Source organism: Sprattus sprattus (assembly GCF_963457725.1).
Source record: "Sprattus sprattus genome assembly, chromosome: 19".
In the NCBI taxonomy this organism is placed as follows: Eukaryota; Metazoa; Chordata; class Actinopteri; order Clupeiformes; family Clupeidae; genus Sprattus; species Sprattus sprattus.
The window spans coordinates 22,622,843-22,644,231 of NC_137917.1; the positions used below are offsets into that span (position 1 = coordinate 22,622,843).

Here is a 21,389-nt window from a genome sequence, read left to right on the forward strand (position 1 = left end):
CATGATCTCAAGAAATTGGTGAGGTATTCTCAATGCGCAGAGCTAAAGCAAATCCACAGAAGAATGCGAAAAACAGTTCAACCACAGTGTTTTTATTGGGTGTTTTTAGTAAAGCAAGTGCACAACCCCTCTGCCAGGTCAGAGATGGCATGTAGCTAATATGTACTGTACATGGTCATTTTTGCCAACAAGGTAGGTCTAGCCTACCTCTATTGGCTGCTTTAACAGCGTGTTTAAAAATACATACAAAACGAAATAAAAAAAAAGCCAGAAGTCGCTGGAGATACCTGTTCATCCTTGTACATGCAAATAACTCTATTTAAAAAAAAAAGAGAAAACCACTATGCCAGAAGTAAAATATAACCTGCACTTGTTCCAGCCACCTAAATGTGTGCACTTTGTAAGATTTCCCGGTGTGAGTTATGCAGATAGATTGGGGGCACTCTTTTTGTGAGTAGATCTGTGCTATTATGAAAAGGCTTCCAGTGAACTACAAGGTGTCCACTTTGGCTTGATCAGACCAATTGGTGCGTTTCAAACACTGGTAGAACCGACGCCAATGTAATGCAATTCATACTTGTGACAAATAAAAATAAAAACACACACATTTTTTTCTGGATTAATAGTAGAATTTTTTGTTGTTGTAAATAAACAGAAAATTTTACAAAGTACACTTAAGAAAAAGCAAAAACGATATACATACATTAAATTGAGGGGAAATAATAATTCTTTTTTTTTTTTTTAGTTTGTTTTCCCCCCTCCAAGGGTAACTCCAACATTCAGATAATCGGAAAATAAAATCCCAAACTACTCTTTGTATAAAAAGAAGCTTTCAAGTCAACAAGGAACAAAAACAGTTCTCTTCACAGAAAGGTCAACAAAGGACAAAGGAAAGAGGCCAGGGTTGGTGGCTGCACTTAGTGAGTGTGCTTTGACCAAGAGGGAACAGAGGTAGAGAGGTACAGAAGGGTGGGCGTGGGGGTGGGGTTAGGAGGTAAGGGGTTGGGGTGAGGAGGACAGGGCCGTGGCAGGGACATCAGGAGCGATCTATGTGGCATATCTCTTCGTCCACTGTTTCGCTATTCTGTCGTGTTCTGTTCTATTTGTTAAGTACTGCGTGGCGATGCTTCCGACTAGGGGGTCAGCTGAAAACGAGAGAGAGAGAGAGAGAGAGAGAGAGAGAGAGAGAGAGAAATACAGTCAGAAGAATTAAACAAGCAGAAAAATGAAGCATTCAGTTTACCAGACTAAGCCAATTATGAATTACTTAATTTTTTTTTCATTTTTACCAAAAGGTTATCTGGACTCATCTACTGTTACCATCATTTGTACACAATTTCATATCAGTTCACTGAAGTAGCAATTATATGGCTCTAGATCAGACATTGTGATCCTGTGAAATCACTTACAAATCACATAGCATGAGTAATCTATAATAATAGTCTGGCCAGTCATCACAGAAGACACACTAGGTGTGATTTGAAACCACTGGGGTTTCTTAGATTAGCCAGCACCTCCTTAGATGAGTAATACTCTGTTGCCTTCTTTACATGTAACCGGAACAGAGACAGAGCGGAAATATGGCCCGTTGTGAAAGATCAGAAGCACCTCTTTCTATCAAGAGAGAGCTTATTGATGTAGGTCAGCCCAATGTAGCGGATTAATGCGGACATAACACAACTATTCCTGTTACCCTTATAGTGGTTCCATGGTCAATAAACAGAAATGCTGAAATGCCACTATAATGAAGCTTGCAAAATACATAATAGACCGACTCCATTAAGCCTTAGGACTCTATAGACCTGTCTTGCCAGAAATTGATCAGTTGTCTTTCTTTTCCTTTTTTTTGTTTGGTTCAGTTGATGTGTTGTTATTCTCGATCCATTTTTTTTAGCACGTACAGTCAATGAAATGTGTTCCTTTGGGTTTATGGTCTTGGTCTCACAATGGTGAAAATTTCAAAAGGTAAGCTATTGTCACTGTGCAACAAGAGCTATAACCGTATAAAAACACATTTATTGTGCTGACCAGTGAAGTCACATTACTTGGCGTCAAACCCAGGTGTAATTACCGGGGCTACCCTATTTATCTATTCACAATGCTGACGAGCGAAGCGCTGTCTAATGCACTTTCTTAGAATTGTGTGCACTCTTATATTCTGGGTCGTGGTAGAGTGCAGCGATCACACTTCTGCCAGCAGATATTCTGCTGCTGCAGCTTTACTCTGAGAAGAGCCTGCAACTGCCAAACCGTGGCTTCAGCCCCCAGGGGACACAAGCACGGCACAAAGAAACTTTCACTTCTACTTCTTCAAGTCATTCTTGGGTAAAATATTTGTTTTTGTCATTTATATGGGACTGATACCATTTGTGTTCTGAAAATTCTGGAGGTCAGCCCGCCATGACACCCCTTAAAATCTCACCTGGGTTGCAGTCTGTGAGCAGAGAGCAGATGGACAGCAGGACCTTGGAGATGGTGAGGGCTGGACTCCAGTTGTCCTTCAGGATGTCCAGGCAGATGACGCCCTGGCTGTTGATGTTACAGTGGTAGATCCTAGTGCGGAATGTTACCTGAAAAGGATATGGTGTCGTTAAGCGTTGAGATTTAGGCAAGAGGCACATCCTAATACTCGCAATTGTCATTGAATGGTATCAGTTCAGTACATAACAAATCACGTAGCTGTATCTCTGTATCAGTTCAGTACGGCACAAATCGTTTCTGAAGAAGAGGTGTGGCCAATTTTATCCACAAAAGGTCCAGTGTTCGGGTAGTTTTTTTTTTTTCTTTTTGCAGAAAAAAAGGTGCACACTTGATTCCATTCATTCAATAAGTAATCGGTCTTCAAAAACCTGATTAGTTTTATCGGGAGTGCCGCAGTTTAGTTTAGTCTGGAACGAAAAGCAGCCGTCACACTGGCCCTTTGACGATAACATGGCTCGCACTGATTAGGGCCACGGATATTTCCTCTTTCATGAAGATGTTTTTCTTTTTTTTTTTTGTAAAACTGATGTTTGCCAGTTCACAGCTAGGTGGCAGCTTGGTTTCTCAAGAAAAGTATCTGGAAATGTGTTGTTTAAGCATATAGATCACACATTGAGAGACCATTCACAACACAGCTTTCACAAGAAACAAAGCTCTACATCTGTGTATGAGTGTGTGTGTGTGTGTGTGTGTGTGTGTGTGTGTGTGTGTGTGTGTGTGTGTGTGTGTGTGTATGAGTGCACCTGAGTGTTTGTGTGTGTATGCGTGTACCTGAGTGTGTGTGTGCGTTTGTGTGTGTGTGTGTGACATCTGAAACTGACTTCCTCCATCCAGAGGCTTCCATGTGGTGGAATGACCCCTAACCTTCCTGCGGAAACTTTTAATGGGCTCTGGCATTCTTTGGTCACATTAAACCTACGGCATTCTAATTGGTACCAGAATAGTTCCTTTCCCTGCTTGGAAGAGGAGCTATTTTCTATAGTATTCTATGTTTTTCTATTTGGCTTAAAGTACTGTGCAAGACAAATCAATTCAAATCTGTAGTGATAACAGATTGTTTGCATTCTCTTACACTTGAGTGGAGCTCAGTGAACCTCACATGTACTGTATAAAAGCCAGACCTCAAGCTTTGAGGGTGAAACCTACTGATTTGTTTATTTGAGATACTTATTAAATCTGGGTTGGACGTGGTGAGGAAACGACTAAGGTTTAAGAAGCCTGGCTGGCTACACAGCAAGAGGAACATTTCCTACATAAAACTACAGTGGATTTTAGACATTTTATTGGTAGTTTTATTGGTCGTTCACCGGATTTGGTATTCAGTTGTTCTTGATGTTTCAGTAATCCAGTACATTTTATTGGTAGAAAGCTAAAAAACCTGAAGACTTGTTGTAGTCCATTTGACTCAACCAGATATCCATTAAAGCAACACGGGTGTTATCTGAAGACATCCAGTATTCCACTTATATGTTTTAGTAAATTTACAACATATAGCCAGAACAGAAACTGATACTCTGAGATGTGTAGTTTTAAGACCCAGAGTCAATGAAAAAAAATCATGAAAATGATGTCGTAACCGGTGTAAAGGCAGCACTTTTGACATATTTTCAATGCAATAGAGGATATAGAACTAGAATGACACACAGTGAAATGTGCAGTAAATAGAATACTCAATAGAAGTGCGCTATATAGAATTATAAAACAATTGGGTTCTAGCGCGTAATTTAGCTGTTTCTGATTGGACGAGAGACGTTTCATGCTATAGGTTATTCGTCAACATACCTACAGTAACGGGACTTTTCACAGCTTAAAATAAAATCCCTCCGCGATGAAACATTCGCATTGATGATAACCGTTAATTCAAAGTTTTTAAAATTCCAAACCAAGACGTTGACAATGGAACTATTTTTTGTTGCGGAGAAACAATGGCGAAATAAACCATTTTTAATCAATAACTTCGTGTTGAAATGTTAATTTGTTGACGGTAGAATTGTTTTATAAAAGCAATATAGCACGAGTGGGAGTGGGGTAGGTAAGGGATAATCCCACGGGTGTTGTTGCCTACGCCACTCGGCCTTTGGCCTCGATGGCTACGGCCGAACACCACCCGTGGGATTATCCCTTACCTACCCCACTCCCACTCGTGCTATATTGCTTAAATAGCCTGGCCTCCATGGCCACCGTCTCACCTTGGGTGGTTTGAAGGGATAGTCAGGCGTGAAGGCAATGTCCAGGAAGAAGACGCCTCCCTCATAGACAGAACCTGGTGGGCCCAGGATGGTGGATCTCCATTCATAGATGTTGTCACCTTTGGGACCAGCACTGAAAACCAAAAATAGAAACATGTCATTAGTCAGTAACCCAATGACTTAACACCACTGATGTTCACTTCACAGTTGAAAAACAAAAAAAAAACATTTTCCACATTTGAATAGAGTATTTCTGCACAGACCAAGTCAAATGGTCCAATTAGTCATTCTTTAAAAGGAAACTGAACTGAATCCAGCTACACTAAATCAAGCAGCAGTTGTAGGTGGCGGGTTAAAAACAGGGGTGACTCATTTTGTTCTTTTAGCTTTCACCACTGCTGGATTTCCTCATCGTTGCAGTTGCCATTGGTTTGGTGGAGCTGGTTCTAAATAAAATCACCCATGCCATCCACTCTCATTCCATAGACGGCATTTACCCGAAATTAAAACCTAAAACCCACAATTCAAACATAGCTTTTCACCGGGCCCATTTTGTGTAGTCTAATGACTGTTCTAAATGAAACACTGGCCACATCTGCACAAGTCCCCGGTGAGGAGAGCCATATTTAGGCTGTCCCCACCCCCACGAGTCCCTCATTACTATGCTGCTGACAGGGACGTCCTTGCTGGATGTGTGCCGAGGGTCGTTGGGAACAATACCCAGCTCTGGAGGCCTATGACACAGTGCAATGTGCCAGAGAGCCCATAATTAGTGTGCATGTTCAGTCAGAGAACAAACACATCCACTACACAACACTCACAGATAGATAGAGCACTTTATTTAGCCCCAAAGGGAATTTTGCAACAGCAAAAAACACATGTAAAAAAGTGGTAAAAGGACTTACCAATATACACTACTCTACTAGATAAAATAAATGTAATACAGAATTTTACTTTAGGGCAACACATTGCTATTAATGTGTAAATTAAATGTAAACATGCACATTGCCACTCAACCGATAAGTCTCCTCTTCTTGCACAGAGGAGAGTCGTTGCGGCTGGAAGGAATGACCTCCTGTAATGGCCCTTATTGCAGCAGACCTGAAGGAGCCTCCAACTGAAGCCACTGTTGTCTGACCATTAGGTCGTGTAGGGCGGGTGTAGTGTTGTCTGACCAGTAGGTCGTGAGGGGGTGTGTAGTGTTGTCTGACCAGTAGGTCGTGTAGGGGGTGTGTAGTGTTGTCTGACCAGTAGGTCGTGAGAGGGTGTAGTGTTGTCTGACCAGTAGGTCGTGTAGGGCGGGTGTAGTGTGGTCTGACCAGTAGGTTGTGTTGGGGAGGTGTAGTGTTGTCTGACCAGTAGGTCGTGTGGGGCGGGTGTAGTGTTGTCTGACCAGTAGGTCGTGTATGGGGTGTGTAGTGTTGTCTGACCAGTAGGTCGTGAATGGGGTGTGTAGGGGGGGTGTAGTCCCCAGCACTCCACAGCCACCGCTAGGGGCTCCAGAGAAGTCCCCAAGCAGAGCCAGCCTTCTTTATCAGTCTGTTCAGTTTCTTAGAATCGCTGCAGCCGCAACAGATGGCTGCAAAGAAAATTGCACTTGCCACTGGCAGAGGAGGGCCTGAACATTGAACATTTAGCTGCACACATTGAATGACCCAAGGTTCCTCAATAAGTACAGTCGGCTCTGTCCCTTCCTGTAGACACGCTCCATGTTCCATTTCCAGTCCAGCCTGTTGTCACGGTGAACACCCAGGCATCTAGACTGCTCTGCTTTGTGCATTTTAAAAATATTTTTTTTAACTGTATTATTCACTGTTGTAGGGCGACCTTGGGTTTCTTAAAAGGCGCCCTATAAATAAAATGTATTATTATTATTATTATTATTATTATTATAATTATCTGAAGGAGCCTCCAACTGAAGACACTGTTGTCTGACCAGCAGGTCGTGTAGGGCGGGGGTAGTGTTGTCTGACCAGTAGGTCGTGAGGGGGTGTGTAGTGTTGTCTGACCAGCAGGTCGTGTAGGGGGTGTGTAGTGTTGTCTGACCAGTAGGTCGTGAGGGGGTGTAGTGTTGTCTGACCAGCAGGTCGTGTAGGGCGGGTGTAGTGTGGTCTGACCAGTAGGTTGTGTATGGGGTGTGTAGTGATGTCTGACCAGTAGGTCGTGAGGGGGTGTGTAGTGTTGTCTGACCAGTAGGTCGTGAGGGGGTGTGTAGTGTTGTCTGACCAGTAGGTCGTGTAGGGGGTGTGTAGGGGGGGTGTAGTCCCCAGCACTCCACAGCCACCTCTAGGGGCTCCAGAGAAGTCCCCAAGCAGAGCCAGCCTTCTTTATCAGTCTTTTCAGTTTCTAAGAGTCGCTGCACCCGCAACAGATGGCTGCAAAGAAAATTGCACTTGCCACTGGTAGAGGAGGGCCTGAACATTGACCATTTAGCTGCACACATTGAATGACCCAAGGTTCCTCAACAACTACAGCTCTGTCCCTTCCTGTGGACACGCGCCATGTTCCATTTCCAGTCCAGCCTGTTGTCACGGTGAACACCCAGGCATCTAGACTGCTCTGCTTTTTGCATTTTAAAAATATTTTTTTTAACTGTATTATTCACTGTTGTAGGGCGACCTTGGGTTTCTTAAAAGGCGCCCTATAAATAAAATGTATTATTATTATTATTATAATTATCTGAAGGAGCCTCCAACTGAAGACACTGTTGTCTGACCAGCAGGTCGTGTAGGGTGGGGGTAGTGTTGTCTGACCAGTAGGTCGTGAGGGGGTGTGTAGTGTTGTCTGACCAGTAGGTCGTGTAGGGGGTGTGTAGTGTTGTCTGACCAGTAGGTCGTGAGGGGGTGTAGTGTTGTCTGACCAGTAGGTCGTGTAGGGCGGGTGTAGTGTGGTCTGACCAGTAGGTTGTGTAGGGCGGGTGTAGTGTTGTCTGACCAGTAGGTCGTGAGAGGGTGTAGTGTTGTCTGACCAGTAGGTCGTGTATGGGGTGTGTGGTGGGTGGGGGGGTTTAGTGGTGTCTGACCAGTAGGTCGTGTATGGGGTGTGTAGGGGGGGTGTAGTCCCCAGCAGTCCACAGGGCTCCAGAGAAGTCCCCAAGCAGAGCCAGCCTTCTTTATCAGTCTGTTCAGTTTCTTAGAGTCGCTGCACCCGCAACAGATGGCTGCAAAGAAAATTGCACTTGCCACTGGTAGAGGCATTGAACATTTAGCTGCACACATTGAATGACCCAAGGTTCCTCAACAAGTACAGTCGGCTCTGTCCCTTCCTGTAGACACGCTCCATGTTCCATTTCCAGTCCAGCCTGTTGTCACGGTGAACACCCAGGCATCTGTATCCCTCCCCCACCTCCACCTCATGTCTGAGGATGGAGATAGTGTTGGGCTTAGCACAGATCCTCCTAAAATCCACAACCATCTCCTTGACCAGCCCTTGGGTCACATTTAAGAGAAGATGGTTGTTCCACCATGCCACAAAGCGGCCCATTATTTCCCGGAACTCAGCCTCCTGTCCACCACTGACACACCCCAGGACTCTGAGCTGTAGTGGAAGTCTGAGGTATACAGGGGGAAGAGGAAGGGGGGAGAGGTGCTTCTGTACTGCTGACCACCTGCTCAGACACACATCCCCTCAGCAGCAGAAACTGGGGTCTGTCCGTCAGGAGGTGGTGGAGGCTTCTACCTGCATCCTTTGGAGCTTCTCACGCAGCAGAGGAGGCTGGATTGTGTACAATAAAGGTATTGGCTAAAATCAAAGAACATGATCCCCACAGTACTGCCTGCTTTGTCCAGGTGGGTTCGCTAAAGCAGGTAGATGATGGCGTCTTCAACACCAACCTGGGGGTGGTGGGCAAAATGGTGGTTGCCATGTGTCATTCTTCTGCTCACACTCACACCAACAGCCACACATTTATTCAAAAATGACGCACGCACGCACGCACGCACGCACGCACAGCACGCACGCACAGTACACACACACACACACACACACACACACACACACACACACACACACAGCCTTGATTCATTCACTACGGCCCATGAAGAAAAAAAATCTGAGACATGTTGCTCATAACTAAATGTTCAAATATTCTCTTGCCTGAGGCTAAATTGCTACTCAAAATAAATGGAGATGGGATCCTTTTTAGCTGTCTGTATACCCAGAAAACAAAACAACAGTATAAGCTGTATATCTTACTAAAGAAATACAGCTAATATTATCAAATAGATTTGCCCTCTCACTGAGAATAGTTCACTCAAAGTCAAACAACTTAGTCTGGGCCAAATCCCAGGAAATATTAGCATTAAACAGATCAAAAGACTAAGAAAGTAGACCAAAAAAGCACTTGAAATTGACTTGCTTTCATGGCATGAACAAACGGCAGTGTGTTCTTTGATTTCATCAGTCTTTCACAAGCTGTTTGAGGCTCCTGTAATACAATCCCTCCTCCTTCACTTCTTCCCCCTTAGGGAGGTGTGCTCTTCATTAACTGTCTGTCCAGAAAACGTGGGAAATGGCAGCCAATATTTGATGTGGCATATGTGAATGAACACATACATTATTTTCCTCTGCGTGATGCAAGCGAGCGTATGGCAATTACAGACATCTGGTGACAGACAGTGAGCTTATGTCTACCTTTGACAGCACAGCTATGCAGCCCGGCTACTGCCTGAGCAATGTTCATCACTCTCGCAGAGATTAACTTGAACTCGGGTTAAAAAAAGTAATCTTTAAAAAACCAAGGTGGGGAAGACTCCAAACATTCAGTCACAAAATGGATTTTAAATAGAACACGGCAACTAAATCATTGTGCTCTACCATGAGACATTGTAAGAACAATTGATAGAGCTGCCAGACAGACAGACAGACAGACAGACAGACAGACAGACAGACAGACAGACAGACAGACAGACAGACAGACAGACAGACAGACAGACAGGCAGGCAGGCTTACTTCTGTGTATACACACAGACACACAGATTCACAAATATGCAGATATGAATTTGGTCCATGTCATTTCAAGTTTGACTTGCACTAAACAGCAGTGTTTCAGATATTACATGTGGCTTAAACACACACACACTTTGTGAGGTTCCCAAAAGAGTGACCCGTATAGCGAGACAAAAAGAGGTCACTTGACTCGAGGGTTCTTTCATGCCCATTGATGTGTGTTGGTGAAAGAGAAAGAATGACAGAGAGAGTGTGAGAGTAAGTGTGTGTGTGGTATGTGTGTGTGTGTGTGTGTGTGTGTGTGTGTGTGTGTGTGTGAAAGAGAGAGAATGACAGAGAGAGTGTGAGAGTAAGTGTGTGTGTGGTGTGTGTGAAAGAGAGAGAATGACAGAGAGAGAGTGTGAGAGTAAGTGAGAGTGTGTTTATGTGTGTGTGTGTGTGTGTGAGGGGGGAGGTGCTGCCCTTTCCAGCCTTAAGAGAAGAGCCGAAACAGCAGCAGGCAGGAGGATCCATGCTGCCCCCATAGCCTGTGTGTGGATCTGACAAGCACTGACCTCTGGCTAAATGGTAAGTCAATAGTTTAAAGTACATGCCAGGACTGCATGTTGCCCGGCAACACCAACCAACAGCCCCCTGGCCACCCCCTCCACGCGGCACAGGCCTTCTTTGCCTCCGAGGCCAAAATCACTTCTGAAGCAGTTAACAGTTGACACCAGAGTAGACAGGCCCTTAGATAGATTTTTTTCCTGAGATAAACATTAATACCAGACTTCTAACATCCGTGGTGCTTAATGCAAAGGCCTGGTAGACAGCCTGAAGTCCCAAAATGATATTAATATATATATATTATATAACTTTACGGACAGAAATGACAACAGCCATAGATACACTATAGAAACCAGAATAACTACAGACGTGGGCACAGCGTTGGCACAGATAGTGCATACTGCCGGTGTCCAATGAAGCACATGATTGGAGTCTGGTGACTATGCTCATCGTGGGTTTAGTGCTGTAACTACAATCGGGGTTTGTTCCCAAACACAACTCAGGATCATGTCACACATGATGCAGCACATAAACAGCATGCAATGTCACTGTACACAAATGTGAGAATGGATTTATTTGGCAGGGATCTGACCTCATTTTAACTGGGTTCAGCGGGTGTTGATTGGGCGCCTCCTAGATAGTTAAAAAGCCTGCGCTGTGAGTGACAAATTCATCAAAGCATATTTCCCAAAAAGCACACAAGAGACTTGCTGGCAATTTGTCGAAATGAAAATGGCCCCATGTGCTTCTTTTAGAAAAACAACATAGCCATCAATCTACAAATACATCCTTTTATCCATTAAGCCGTCTCTCCATCCATGACGTAACCTCCTTAGAACCAACCCATAGACTCGTCTCCTCTGTAGTTGACATTTGTTTTAAGGAAATCACAAAAGAAGAGAAGTTGGATGACCCTTTTTTTGTCTTGGTTCCCAGGAGGATATACTCATTTAGGGTGACGCCATAAGTACTAAGTTATACATGACAGATGTAATTTGTTCAACTGTATTTCATCGACATTTCACTTCAGCCCAATACCAACTCAACAGTGAATCAAACAGCATTCAGCTGTTGGTGGACTATTCAGACATCAACGAAACTAACAGCTTGACAGGTGGCTCAAGTCCCTGAGCTGGAGTGAAACCCCTTCGCCCTGTGGCATGGGAAGTGGTTTCTCTGCGCTGTCTGTTCAAGGCCTCTGTGCTAGGGCACATGTGCTGACAGTGTGTGGGGGGGGGGGGGGCCCCTTTAACCCAGCCAGTGAAACAGCGCTCACTCGGGAGGGAGTTCTCAAGCTGCTCAGCCAAGGGGTTTTCATTCGAGTAAATCCTTCAGAAGATATACAGTGAAGGGGAGGGGGGGGGTTCAAAACCCCCAGGGAAACCTGCTTATGTGTGAAACCCGGAGAAGAGCACGTCTTTACACACGTCTGTTTTGCTGCTGGTATGAATAAACAGCAATCTTACACCATGAATAACAAACTTAAAATAACGGTGTGGTTTCAAAGCGAAAACAACCAAAAAAACACACACCTTAACCCTATTCATGGCTAATAGTCGGTCATAACTTTTTGGGGATCCGCATTTTGTGGTGATATCAATTCAAGTGCTTCAAGCCATCATGTTCCTTACTGACAACTCTATACCTCCCCTGACTGTCTCTTTTCAGTCACACACTAGCCTGCTTCTCAAAGTAACGAGTGAAGGACCCACAGATAAAGGAGCAGAAAAAAAAAGAAACACTATTTCCATATATATTGAGTGACCTTTACTCTTAGCGATGGGGCTCGGCACAGAACAGCGTATCATCAGCGCCATATTAAACTCAGATATTGCCTTCATCCAGCTGCACTTGAGCAGTGGGAATGTGCCTGGGAGAATGTAACCTCCACCATCAGGCTAATGGCCACCATCTTCATACAATACTTGACCTTTTTTTCTGAGGGCGCACAACCACAGATCATTTCCAGCGCCTCTGGAGCCACAACTGAATAGGGGGCACAAATGGCTCCGCAAAATCCAGTTATGGCATTCATGTCGGGAAAACGAAAAAGAAATCCACCTGTACGGCAGCAATGGCTCTTCACCTTGCATGAAAACAATATGCACAATATGGTTTTATGAATGAATCACACAGCATTTATGTAGGCTAAGCTGCCAATGACGAAGGACAGTTAGTGAAGCACAAATGAGCTGGAAGGTCAAGCATTAATACCATATCAGTGAATCCAATTACCTGATCAATTCAGACACCACTACAGGGCTTCACAATTACTCTATATACCACTACACAAAAAATGTAAGTTTAAAAAAAAGGAATTGACAACCCTCATTACTTAGAGGCAATGGCCGTATCTGGTATTGTGTGCATATCTGAGCGTAATTTTCCCCCGACAAAGCAGCACTGGCCCTATCTGTTCTGTTTTCATTTCAGCTCTTCAATCCGTTTCCTCCCAAACGCGCGCTCTCACCACACACACACACACACACACACACACACACACACACACACACACACACACACACACACACACACACACACACACACACACACACACACACACACACACACACACACACACACACACACACACACAGTCATCACACACTCATTCAGTTAAGATCTTCTATTAGAGCTGAGCCACAGCCGGTTATCAGAGCAGGAACCTAATGAAGCAATCTCGCCTTCCTCTGACCGTGAAAAGCACCCTGATACCAATTACAGCCCGGCTGTGAGCCTGTGTCGGCGACGGCTCCCTTTCTACCTCTGTGCGTGCCGAGATGAAGCGGCTCGAGTCAAGGACACGTTTTCACTTCTCGTCTCAAGCACACATACTACAGTTACACACACGACAATTGAAAAAAAAGGGTGGGGCCGCTTTTAAAAGACAGGAATATTTAGCCGCCCCTCAGGCTGAGTGGACATGGCATACTTAATATTTCTAAAGAATGAATTAAATTAATTCTACAAATAAAATAAAAAGTATTTTCCCATGCCAGTTCAAAACATTTCTCCTGCTGCTCAACACAGCAATAAAAAAGAAGAGGGGGGGGGGGGGTCTGGTAAATTCTATTTCTTAAAAGCTCTTCTTGTAATCTGATTTCCTAGCCACCCCTCAGGCTGAGTGGACATTGCATACTTAATATTTCTTAAGAATAAATTAAACTAATTAAAAAATATAATTTCTCCTGCTCAACACAGCAATAAAAAGAAGGGGAGGGGGTGGGCTGGGGTGGTCAATTCTATTTCTTAAAAGTTTGTGATAAAACCTTTTAAGTGTCTTGATTATTCTTGTAATCTGATTTCCTAACTCACGTCTCTCTCAAATGCCATGGGGGTCAATCCTCAGCAATGAGAACCTGTGAATATTGATAGAGGCTGTGTGCTGTGAGAAGGCACACCCCCCCCCACCCCCCCTCCGTCTCACATTTGGAAAAATCCGCCTAAAGCAAATTAAAATCCCAGTTCAATTGGTTGCCTCTGATCTCCCCGATGAATAATGCAATACAGATCATTATTATAATACATAATCTTTGCCTACAGTTTATCAGTGTCACAATTTCTAAAGTAATCGACTGATGTTCCCCAAAAATCACATTAGCAGCCAGCTGTCTGTGTTAGAGCAGTTAAATCATGCCACAAGACAACACAAATTCAGAAACGAGTCCATTGTGGCTAATATGGCTATTGGCATGACTAGCACACAGCCTTTCCAGGTTATCACCACTGCTTTGGTGATTGTTTTCCAACAGCAGTCGAAATAATTGAGATAGTCGTAAAAAACAAAACTCTCCCTTGTCTCTGCCGGGGCCTATGCTTTGTCTAGTCTGTCACCGAAATCCATTAAGCCAAAGATGGAAGCCCTTCCAAAATGGTAATGGGTTCTGGGAGCAACTGTTTACTTTTGAGTTTTTTTGTTCTTTTGCCAGGACTGTGCAGCCTGATTCAACATCAGCGGAGGATTAGGGGTTCTGTCAATCAGAGTGGTCCATCTTCCTCTGAGAACCACTTGTCTAATGGCTTCACTTTACTGAGAAAATCCTCGCAAGATTTTAAGCGTTAAAGCCCACTTCAACAACGGAATTCATAACAGTCTGCGTGGTTATGTCTTTTCCAATGTGTCTGGCCTCACACACACACACACACACACACACACACACACACTTTAACAACTTTGATAAATGGCAAGAGGCTTTGTTGACTGTCAAACAAACATCTGAATGGACACCATTATGTGGGGATTTATAGAAAGACTATTTGCTCTAAGCACGTACTCACTTACTAGCCACAGCCCAGGAAAAAAGGGGATCTGAGAAATCAAATGATCTACAACATATTAATGTGCCTCTGGCTGGCCATGCGTATCTTCAAGAATGGGAGGACAGGATTAGGGTAAAATGAACGAATACTAAGCTTTGCTTTCCTAAATCTGAGCAAAAACATCATCAAGGCACTAATTCACTATGAGATATGAGATCAAACACAAGCTTACATTGCTCATTCAAACAAACAGAATAGGCATTTTACTGCACATACAAACAATTTAACATATTTGGGAATTGAAAAAAAAATGAACTGGAATACCTTTTTTCCATTCTCCGCTTAAGCGAGTCATGCTTCATACCGTAGCTGTGTTATGGCAGGTAATGAAAATGTTCTTTCTCAACCCCGGCCACCCCTCCTCATTTCCTTCAGACTCGAACCGGTGAGATTCTCCCTGATTTCTCTGCTTCCCCTTTTCTTTTTGGGATGGCAACTTCAGACAGTGATCAAGAAGATTTCCCAGGGGCTTCTCTGATCCACCACACACACTGACACACACACTGACACACACACACACACACACACACACACACACACACACACACACCCTTCCCCATATCCCCTCCTTATGAATATTAATGCCTTCCCCCCTGCTGCAGCTAATGGTCAGAACGTGAAAAATGGCCCCGATTCCACGGCTCCCGTAGCTCCCCCCAGGAGAGCCCTACAGATGAGGAGCAGACGCCGTCTGGGCCGAGGGAAGGGGGGGGGGGGGGGGGGGACTCTACCGTCAGCCAGGGGCCGGAGATGCCTTAGCGCACTGCAGGCCACAGGCCCGAGGTCCGAGGTCCGAGAACCGAGAACCGAGAACCAAGAACCGAGCCTGCTGTCCGGGCCCAGTGGAAACCAGCTTAAAATCAAAAACACAGCGGGACCAGCTTTTTGGGGTGCGCTGCTCGTCCCTCTTGAGTGCGGGGGCTTTTTCGCGACTGAAACAGATTTTTTTCCTCTCTCCCCCTTTCCAATGCAGCCCTTTCAGAGGCGTTGCATCACCCCACTCGTTCGGGGTGTGGATGGCCGGTCGGCTTTGAGCTCATTCGTCTGGGCTGATTGACAGCGTCACTCACTCTTAAATTGCGATCCCGTTTTTTTCGTTTTTTTTTCACGAAAGCTTAAACAGCCACAATGAACTGACAGATAAAGTGCTGCAGTATTTATTCTTAAACAGCGACATTCAGTGCCGAAATGGTGCCTCTTATGCGCTTTGTCGCCGCAATCCTATTAATGTTGGTTGAGCACACAGACACAATGAGCGCCTGCACACAGATATCTGCAACATCTAGAGATTTCTCTCAACACACTGCGTAATGGCAATGTCAACTGGCTTAAAATGCATTCACTCCGATTAATAATGCAAGGGAAATAGAGGATGAGCCGTCACCCAAAACACAGACCGACACACAGACAGACAGACACACACACCACCTGGTACCAGAGTTTACAGAAATCCTCAGGGCGTCTTAACCTGGGAGCCTGTTGGGTGGGGGATTCAGCAAGTGTCTAATTTAACCAACGACGCTTTGTAATCTGTCACACCAATACGGCTTCTGAGGAAGACAAAGCCGTTTAATGTGACGTGTTAACATAGCTGCAGTGCTGTATTTTACAGACCTTTTTGATTCCCATTCTTAGGGCTTTCATTAGTGCACTGTCATTTATTCTGCCAGTCGCACTAGTTAGTCTGTGAACACTTTCAAAAAAATATGTCTCTTTCTAGCCACGCCATTGATCTTTCCATTACAGATATGGGTTCTCACACAAAAACGGGCCTTGGCAACAACTCCATATGTGCCACAACCCTGAAGCTGAAAGGCTGAGAACTCAGAGATCACTGGAAACTATTTTTCCGCTACCAAACTGGTAACATCAAACTCTGCATCAATTGAATGCAAATTAAAGAGATTATGGGTGTTCTTATGGGGAAGCTGTCCTGATCAAACCCTTCAGATTCACCTCCACTTCCCACAAAAAAAACCTTCTACAACTGCCCCTGCCTCAACTGCCTCTGGCTCAAAGGCCTGAAAGCCTCATCAACACACAATAACCATTATACTGCTGCTCAACCAACAAAACCCAGCAGGACACAACAGAGAAAAAAAGGGAGAGAGGGAGGGAGGGGGATGGAGAGAGAGAGAGAGAGAGAGAGAGAGAGAGAGAATGAGAGACACAGAAAGAGTTGAGTGAGTGAGTAAGAGACAGACAGAGAGACAGAGAGAGAGAGCGAGACAGACAGACAGACAGACAGAGAGAGAGAGAGACAGAGAGCGAAAGAAACATTCAGTCACTGAAAAAGAGCCCCTGGGGTCATATCATCACTACCGAGCTGAGAGGAGAACCAGCGCAAAAGCTTACCTGCAGTTTGGTGGTGGGTCTAGTGTGATTTCAGCAAGCTCCTTCTGGATCCTGGAACACAAAGTGTGGAAAAACATTAAACTACGATCAAAAGCCTAATACTATATTTCAGCTGTTATGACGAGCTAATAGTTCATATTCTCTGAAGACAGTGAATCTTTCACCATCATGGCACATGATATGATACGGCAGTCATATCCAGCAAAACAAACATGTTACCGACATGAAAAAAGCACAGCCCCAAGGGCTTTCCTCCTTTGGGCTACATCACATCCAAGGACTTTTAAGCATCGTGTAAAGTCAGGTTTTGTGCAAGCCTGTTTTGTTATGCTTACATAACAGTTGGCTGTGGTCACAGCACTTTATCATGTACCACTCTTAAACAGAGCAATCTGTTTTAATAGACGACACTAAAAAAACGCTGCTCCACACCTCCTGCTGTCTAATGTGAGGACATGATACTGACGGTTACTGTCACCACTTTCTCATTCAAGGATTTTCTTTCTGTTAATGTAATTGACGTTTCATGTAATAGAATCTGTTCATCAGTCTCAAGTTCTGTTTCCAGTACTCTTTCCTCACTGTGGTTCACTGCTACAGTTCGAACCAATCAAGATATTCATCTCCAACACCCTTCCTCCAGGATATACCACAACAATATTTATAATTTTTTATCTAAGCCACCAGCATCCACTGTTGGCGTGACACATTCTTTCTGGGAATTATGTCATATTCAGGCTCATATTCTGATTAAAATACTTGTTGTCATGCTATTAATTCCGTTCCCCCTTTCAAATTTCTCTCGGCTATAAATATATCATGTGAGGTGTGACTAATCCCAAGATGGAATGGAACAATGACACACCCCAAAAAAAATCATATCAGTCATAGGAACTCTTTCGTTTTCACCCTGAGGTCCTACTTCCATTGGAACAACCTGAATAACCCGAGTCAGTAATATTAAAAGAGAGTCCTTCACAGCACTACGTTGCAGAGCTCTAAAAGAGGACAAAAGAAAAAAATCCATACCTCAGCACCTTACAGTTTAGATCAGAGAGGCTTGCTGGTACGGCATCCTTGATACAACAGGTTCAGTGTCGATCTACAGAGAGCACCATCCTGACCAAAAGGGTTGACTCAACTGATGGCATAACTACAGTATCAGTGCCATTCTGAAGCTGGACCACCTGGGAGACCGGCCGCTCTAACCACCACACAGTGCCGATCGGGGCGGAAATACACCACCATAGCCGAGGCAGATCCAAAGAGAGGCCAAACTACGCCACGCTATACGAGTCAGGCTCTACACGTCGTTCGACATCTCAGACCATTAAGACATTCTGCGCCATGAAATCCATTTCCATGACACATCCAAATCCCCCTAAACAGTCCCACTCCGCCGGCATTGTTTTTTTTCTGCTGCTGCTGCTCATTGTGGTTACATCTCCTGTAGTTCTTGGCTTTCCTCCCTCGGACTTCAAATAGCCAAGCTGGCTCCAGCATGCCTGCTATGGCACGGAGCCTCTCACTCAGAAGGATAGCAGATGCTACGGGTGACAGAACCAATGTGAACAGCGCGACCCTGCGTTTGATCCTGACACCGGAGGATTAGGTACACACTGTTCACATGTAGAGGCCTATGAGGAACCCCACCGGTCGGTGTCCATTCAACGCTGTAATATGGATTGCACCCATTTACATTTACATTACTTCATTTAGCAGACGCTTTTATCCAAAGCGACTTACAAGGATGTATACACATTTAACATTTGTACACTGATGGCACACTGCACATCAGGAGCAATTAGGGGTTCAGTGTCTTGCTCAGGGACGCTTCAACAGGTATTCAAACCAGCAACCTTCTGATCACTAAACGACTTCTCTACCTCCTGTACCACTGTCGCCAAGTTTCAAAACCTACATTAACGCTACTAATGCTTCCCCTTAGATTCTGCTTACGGTATGAGTAATGAGACACCAATAATGAAACCCCAATGAAAGTCTGTTACCTCTTGGCACTAGTGGAGAGCTTGGCGGCGGTTTTGCTGGAGATCTTGGTCTCCTTCTTCTTGGGCTGGACCTGCTCGCGCTCCGGCTCGGGGGGCGCCGTCTCCCGCTGTTCGATGTCGGAGCTGCCCCCGCTGGTGCTGGGGCTGTCGTCCACTCTCTGCACCTCACTGGACATCCTGGCCCTGTCCTGGAAGTCAAAGGTGAGAGGTCACGCTCAAGTCGCTCAGGAAAGCACGTGAGGGGCTGTAGTAGAATCAAGGTTAAAGAAAACCCCCCACAGAAAGAACGGCCTTTGTCGTACGGTCGTGATTAGAGAAGGAAGTGACCACAAAGTGGTCATCCAGCTCTCCCAGAGTCTGTAGAAACAGATGAATAAGTGCAATCTCTGTTATGTGAGGTGTAAAACATGTGAATCACCTCTCTAAGGAGAGCATGGGATAAGGTGTTTACATAGGATTAAGCTTATCATGAACGATTCTAAAATATGATGTTTGCCAAACACCAACATTGTCTGAATATATGAACAAATTACACCTGATGCCTTTAGTCCTAGGTGTTTGGGATTTTGTAAATTTGGGATCTACAAGGATACAATTAATGTGGCATATTCTTCCAAGATACAAGGTTTAAGATAAATAAAGAATAAGATTAAAAAAAGAAAAAAATGTGCAAGGGATGGATGTCTTTTTTTAAAAGCATTCCATGGTCAATGAACTTAGAAAATGCTATCTACAGTGAAAATGTTCTGCAAAAGCCTCCTGACCACTCTCAGGAGATATAAAACCTTTTCAGTGATGTATTCACTCGTGTTCTTTTACATCTGTGTCATCAAACAAAAACCCGAATGTAAATGGGGAATTCTGATGATGGTTGATCTCAAGGGACCGCTCATGAAAGACCCTTTGCACTCCTTGTCAAGCCTGGAATGTTTAATAAAGACCCGTCTAAAATCCCATTTACGTGTGGTGGCACCCTTAGTTCGGAGCTATAGGACAGAGAATTGTTTTTAGAGTGCATTAAGAAAAAGATGGCTTGAAAAGACCCTGATCTGGCTACTTAAGTTGCATCGTTTGTGGTAGAAGGAAACTATGTCAAACATTTAATTGCATTGTTTATACACCCCTTGCCAACCAATATTGGAGTCCCCAAGGCCGTGGCTGCCTGCGGCAAATGCAATTATTACCATTTCCAACGACTGTTTCAAATTCTCCTAATCCGGAGTGACTTAGGTTTCATTATAAAATGCCCACTGTTTAATTGAGAAAAGGCACACTTTTAAAGATTTTTAATGAAAGGGCTCCCTTTCGTCTCGAAACTATCTCATTGTGTGGCATGAAATGCTACGGTATTCTTTTGATGAATCAGATATAAATGTGGCTCTCTTTTACCGGAGAGCTGTCAGACCGCGATTGAAAACACACATCATTAACCCCGCAGGAATAGAAGACCCCGCTGCTACATGCTCATTAGACGCCACTATTGACATCAAGAGGCCCGAGAATCCTCAACTCGAACAAAATTGCTAACAATAATAAGCAAACAATGCCATTGACATGGATCTCCCAACAGGCTGCGGGCCGGAGACTTCACCAGAAGCCCGTTCGAAGCGCTAAGACCCAAAGCACCGATTGAAAAATGAGTGAATTCGGAAACGTTTCTCCAATGACCACGATGAGGTCTGCCTCGGCACAAAGAGAGGCACGTCCCACACATCTCCTTATTGGAAAACAGCACTTCCACGGGACATTTACTCACTTTTCTTACACGGTCGAAGGGCAGTTATCGGCATACGATAACGTTACCTGTCGAGCGGCCGTCGATGGTGAACACGCTATGATTTTCCCAGGTGAAAAAGATATCCTGAATCGGCCGTCTGCTCGCTCTCGTCTCCTCGCTATTTAACTGAAGGTAGCAACAGAAAAAGCGATAACAGAAACTGAGACAGCCGGACCGCCTCTACGCGCGCTCTCAGTACGGCGCGCGCAGCGCGTTCATGTGGACTTGGTGCTGTGGGGTGTAATCACTAATTTCAATGTGACTATTATGTTCTTTTATGAGAGTAAAGAAAAGCTTGAATCACAGCACATGTTTCATATATTTTACCCAGGTCATGTACCCAACATCATGGAAACTGAGAACATTACTGAACCTGTAGCACAGACAAAAGTTTGGAAAGGAATATTCAGTTATAGTCAGTTTGTTATATGCATCTTGATGAACTCACTGTGCCATGAGGTCTAAAAAGCAGAAAAAGACTTGTTCACTGCGTTTGTTGTAATATGTAAAATAATATGTCTACCTGTCAGGCACTGAAAATTAGTTAACTTAAGGGGTATTCATTGTTCCATGTTTGTGTCCATAGTATCATCACACCAATGCATGATGATAGCAGCAGCCGTAGCTTACATTAGCGACCAAACAGACTCAATGACCAAAATTCAGAACATGAATAAAAACATCAGGATGCTTGATAGGCTACTTAAATTGAATTTTGATTGATCTCATTTTCACCCTTACATTCGCACTTACTTACTCTGTCCA

General features: G+C 44.4%; 2 protein-coding genes across 2 annotated transcripts; both read right to left on the bottom strand.

The window, feature by feature from the left end:
* Positions 1-605: 605 nt before the first annotated feature.
* On the bottom strand, positions 606-4,831 carry LOC308380446 (ubiquitin-conjugating enzyme E2 E1-like; the record flags this gene model as incomplete). The annotated part of the gene is given in 4 exon segments (XM_080857787.1): positions 606-1,145; positions 2,423-2,570; positions 4,671-4,813; positions 4,816-4,831. Coding segments are annotated over 4 exon segments (405 nt in total). The 3' UTR covers positions 606-1,047.
* A 12,003-nt stretch (positions 4,832-16,834) lies between these two features.
* LOC308380448 (ubiquitin-conjugating enzyme E2 E2-like) lies at positions 16,835-20,730 on the bottom strand (the record flags this gene model as incomplete). The annotated part of the gene is made up of 3 exons (XM_080857789.1): positions 20,604-20,730; positions 18,848-19,035; positions 16,835-16,889 (listed from the first exon to the last, which is right to left on the bottom strand). The coding sequence occupies exons 2-3, from the start codon at positions 19,021-19,023 to the stop codon at positions 16,835-16,837; spliced, it is 231 nt and encodes a 76-aa protein (XP_080713915.1). The 5' UTR covers positions 19,024-19,035; positions 20,604-20,730.
* Between the last annotated feature and the right edge of the window lie 659 nt (positions 20,731-21,389).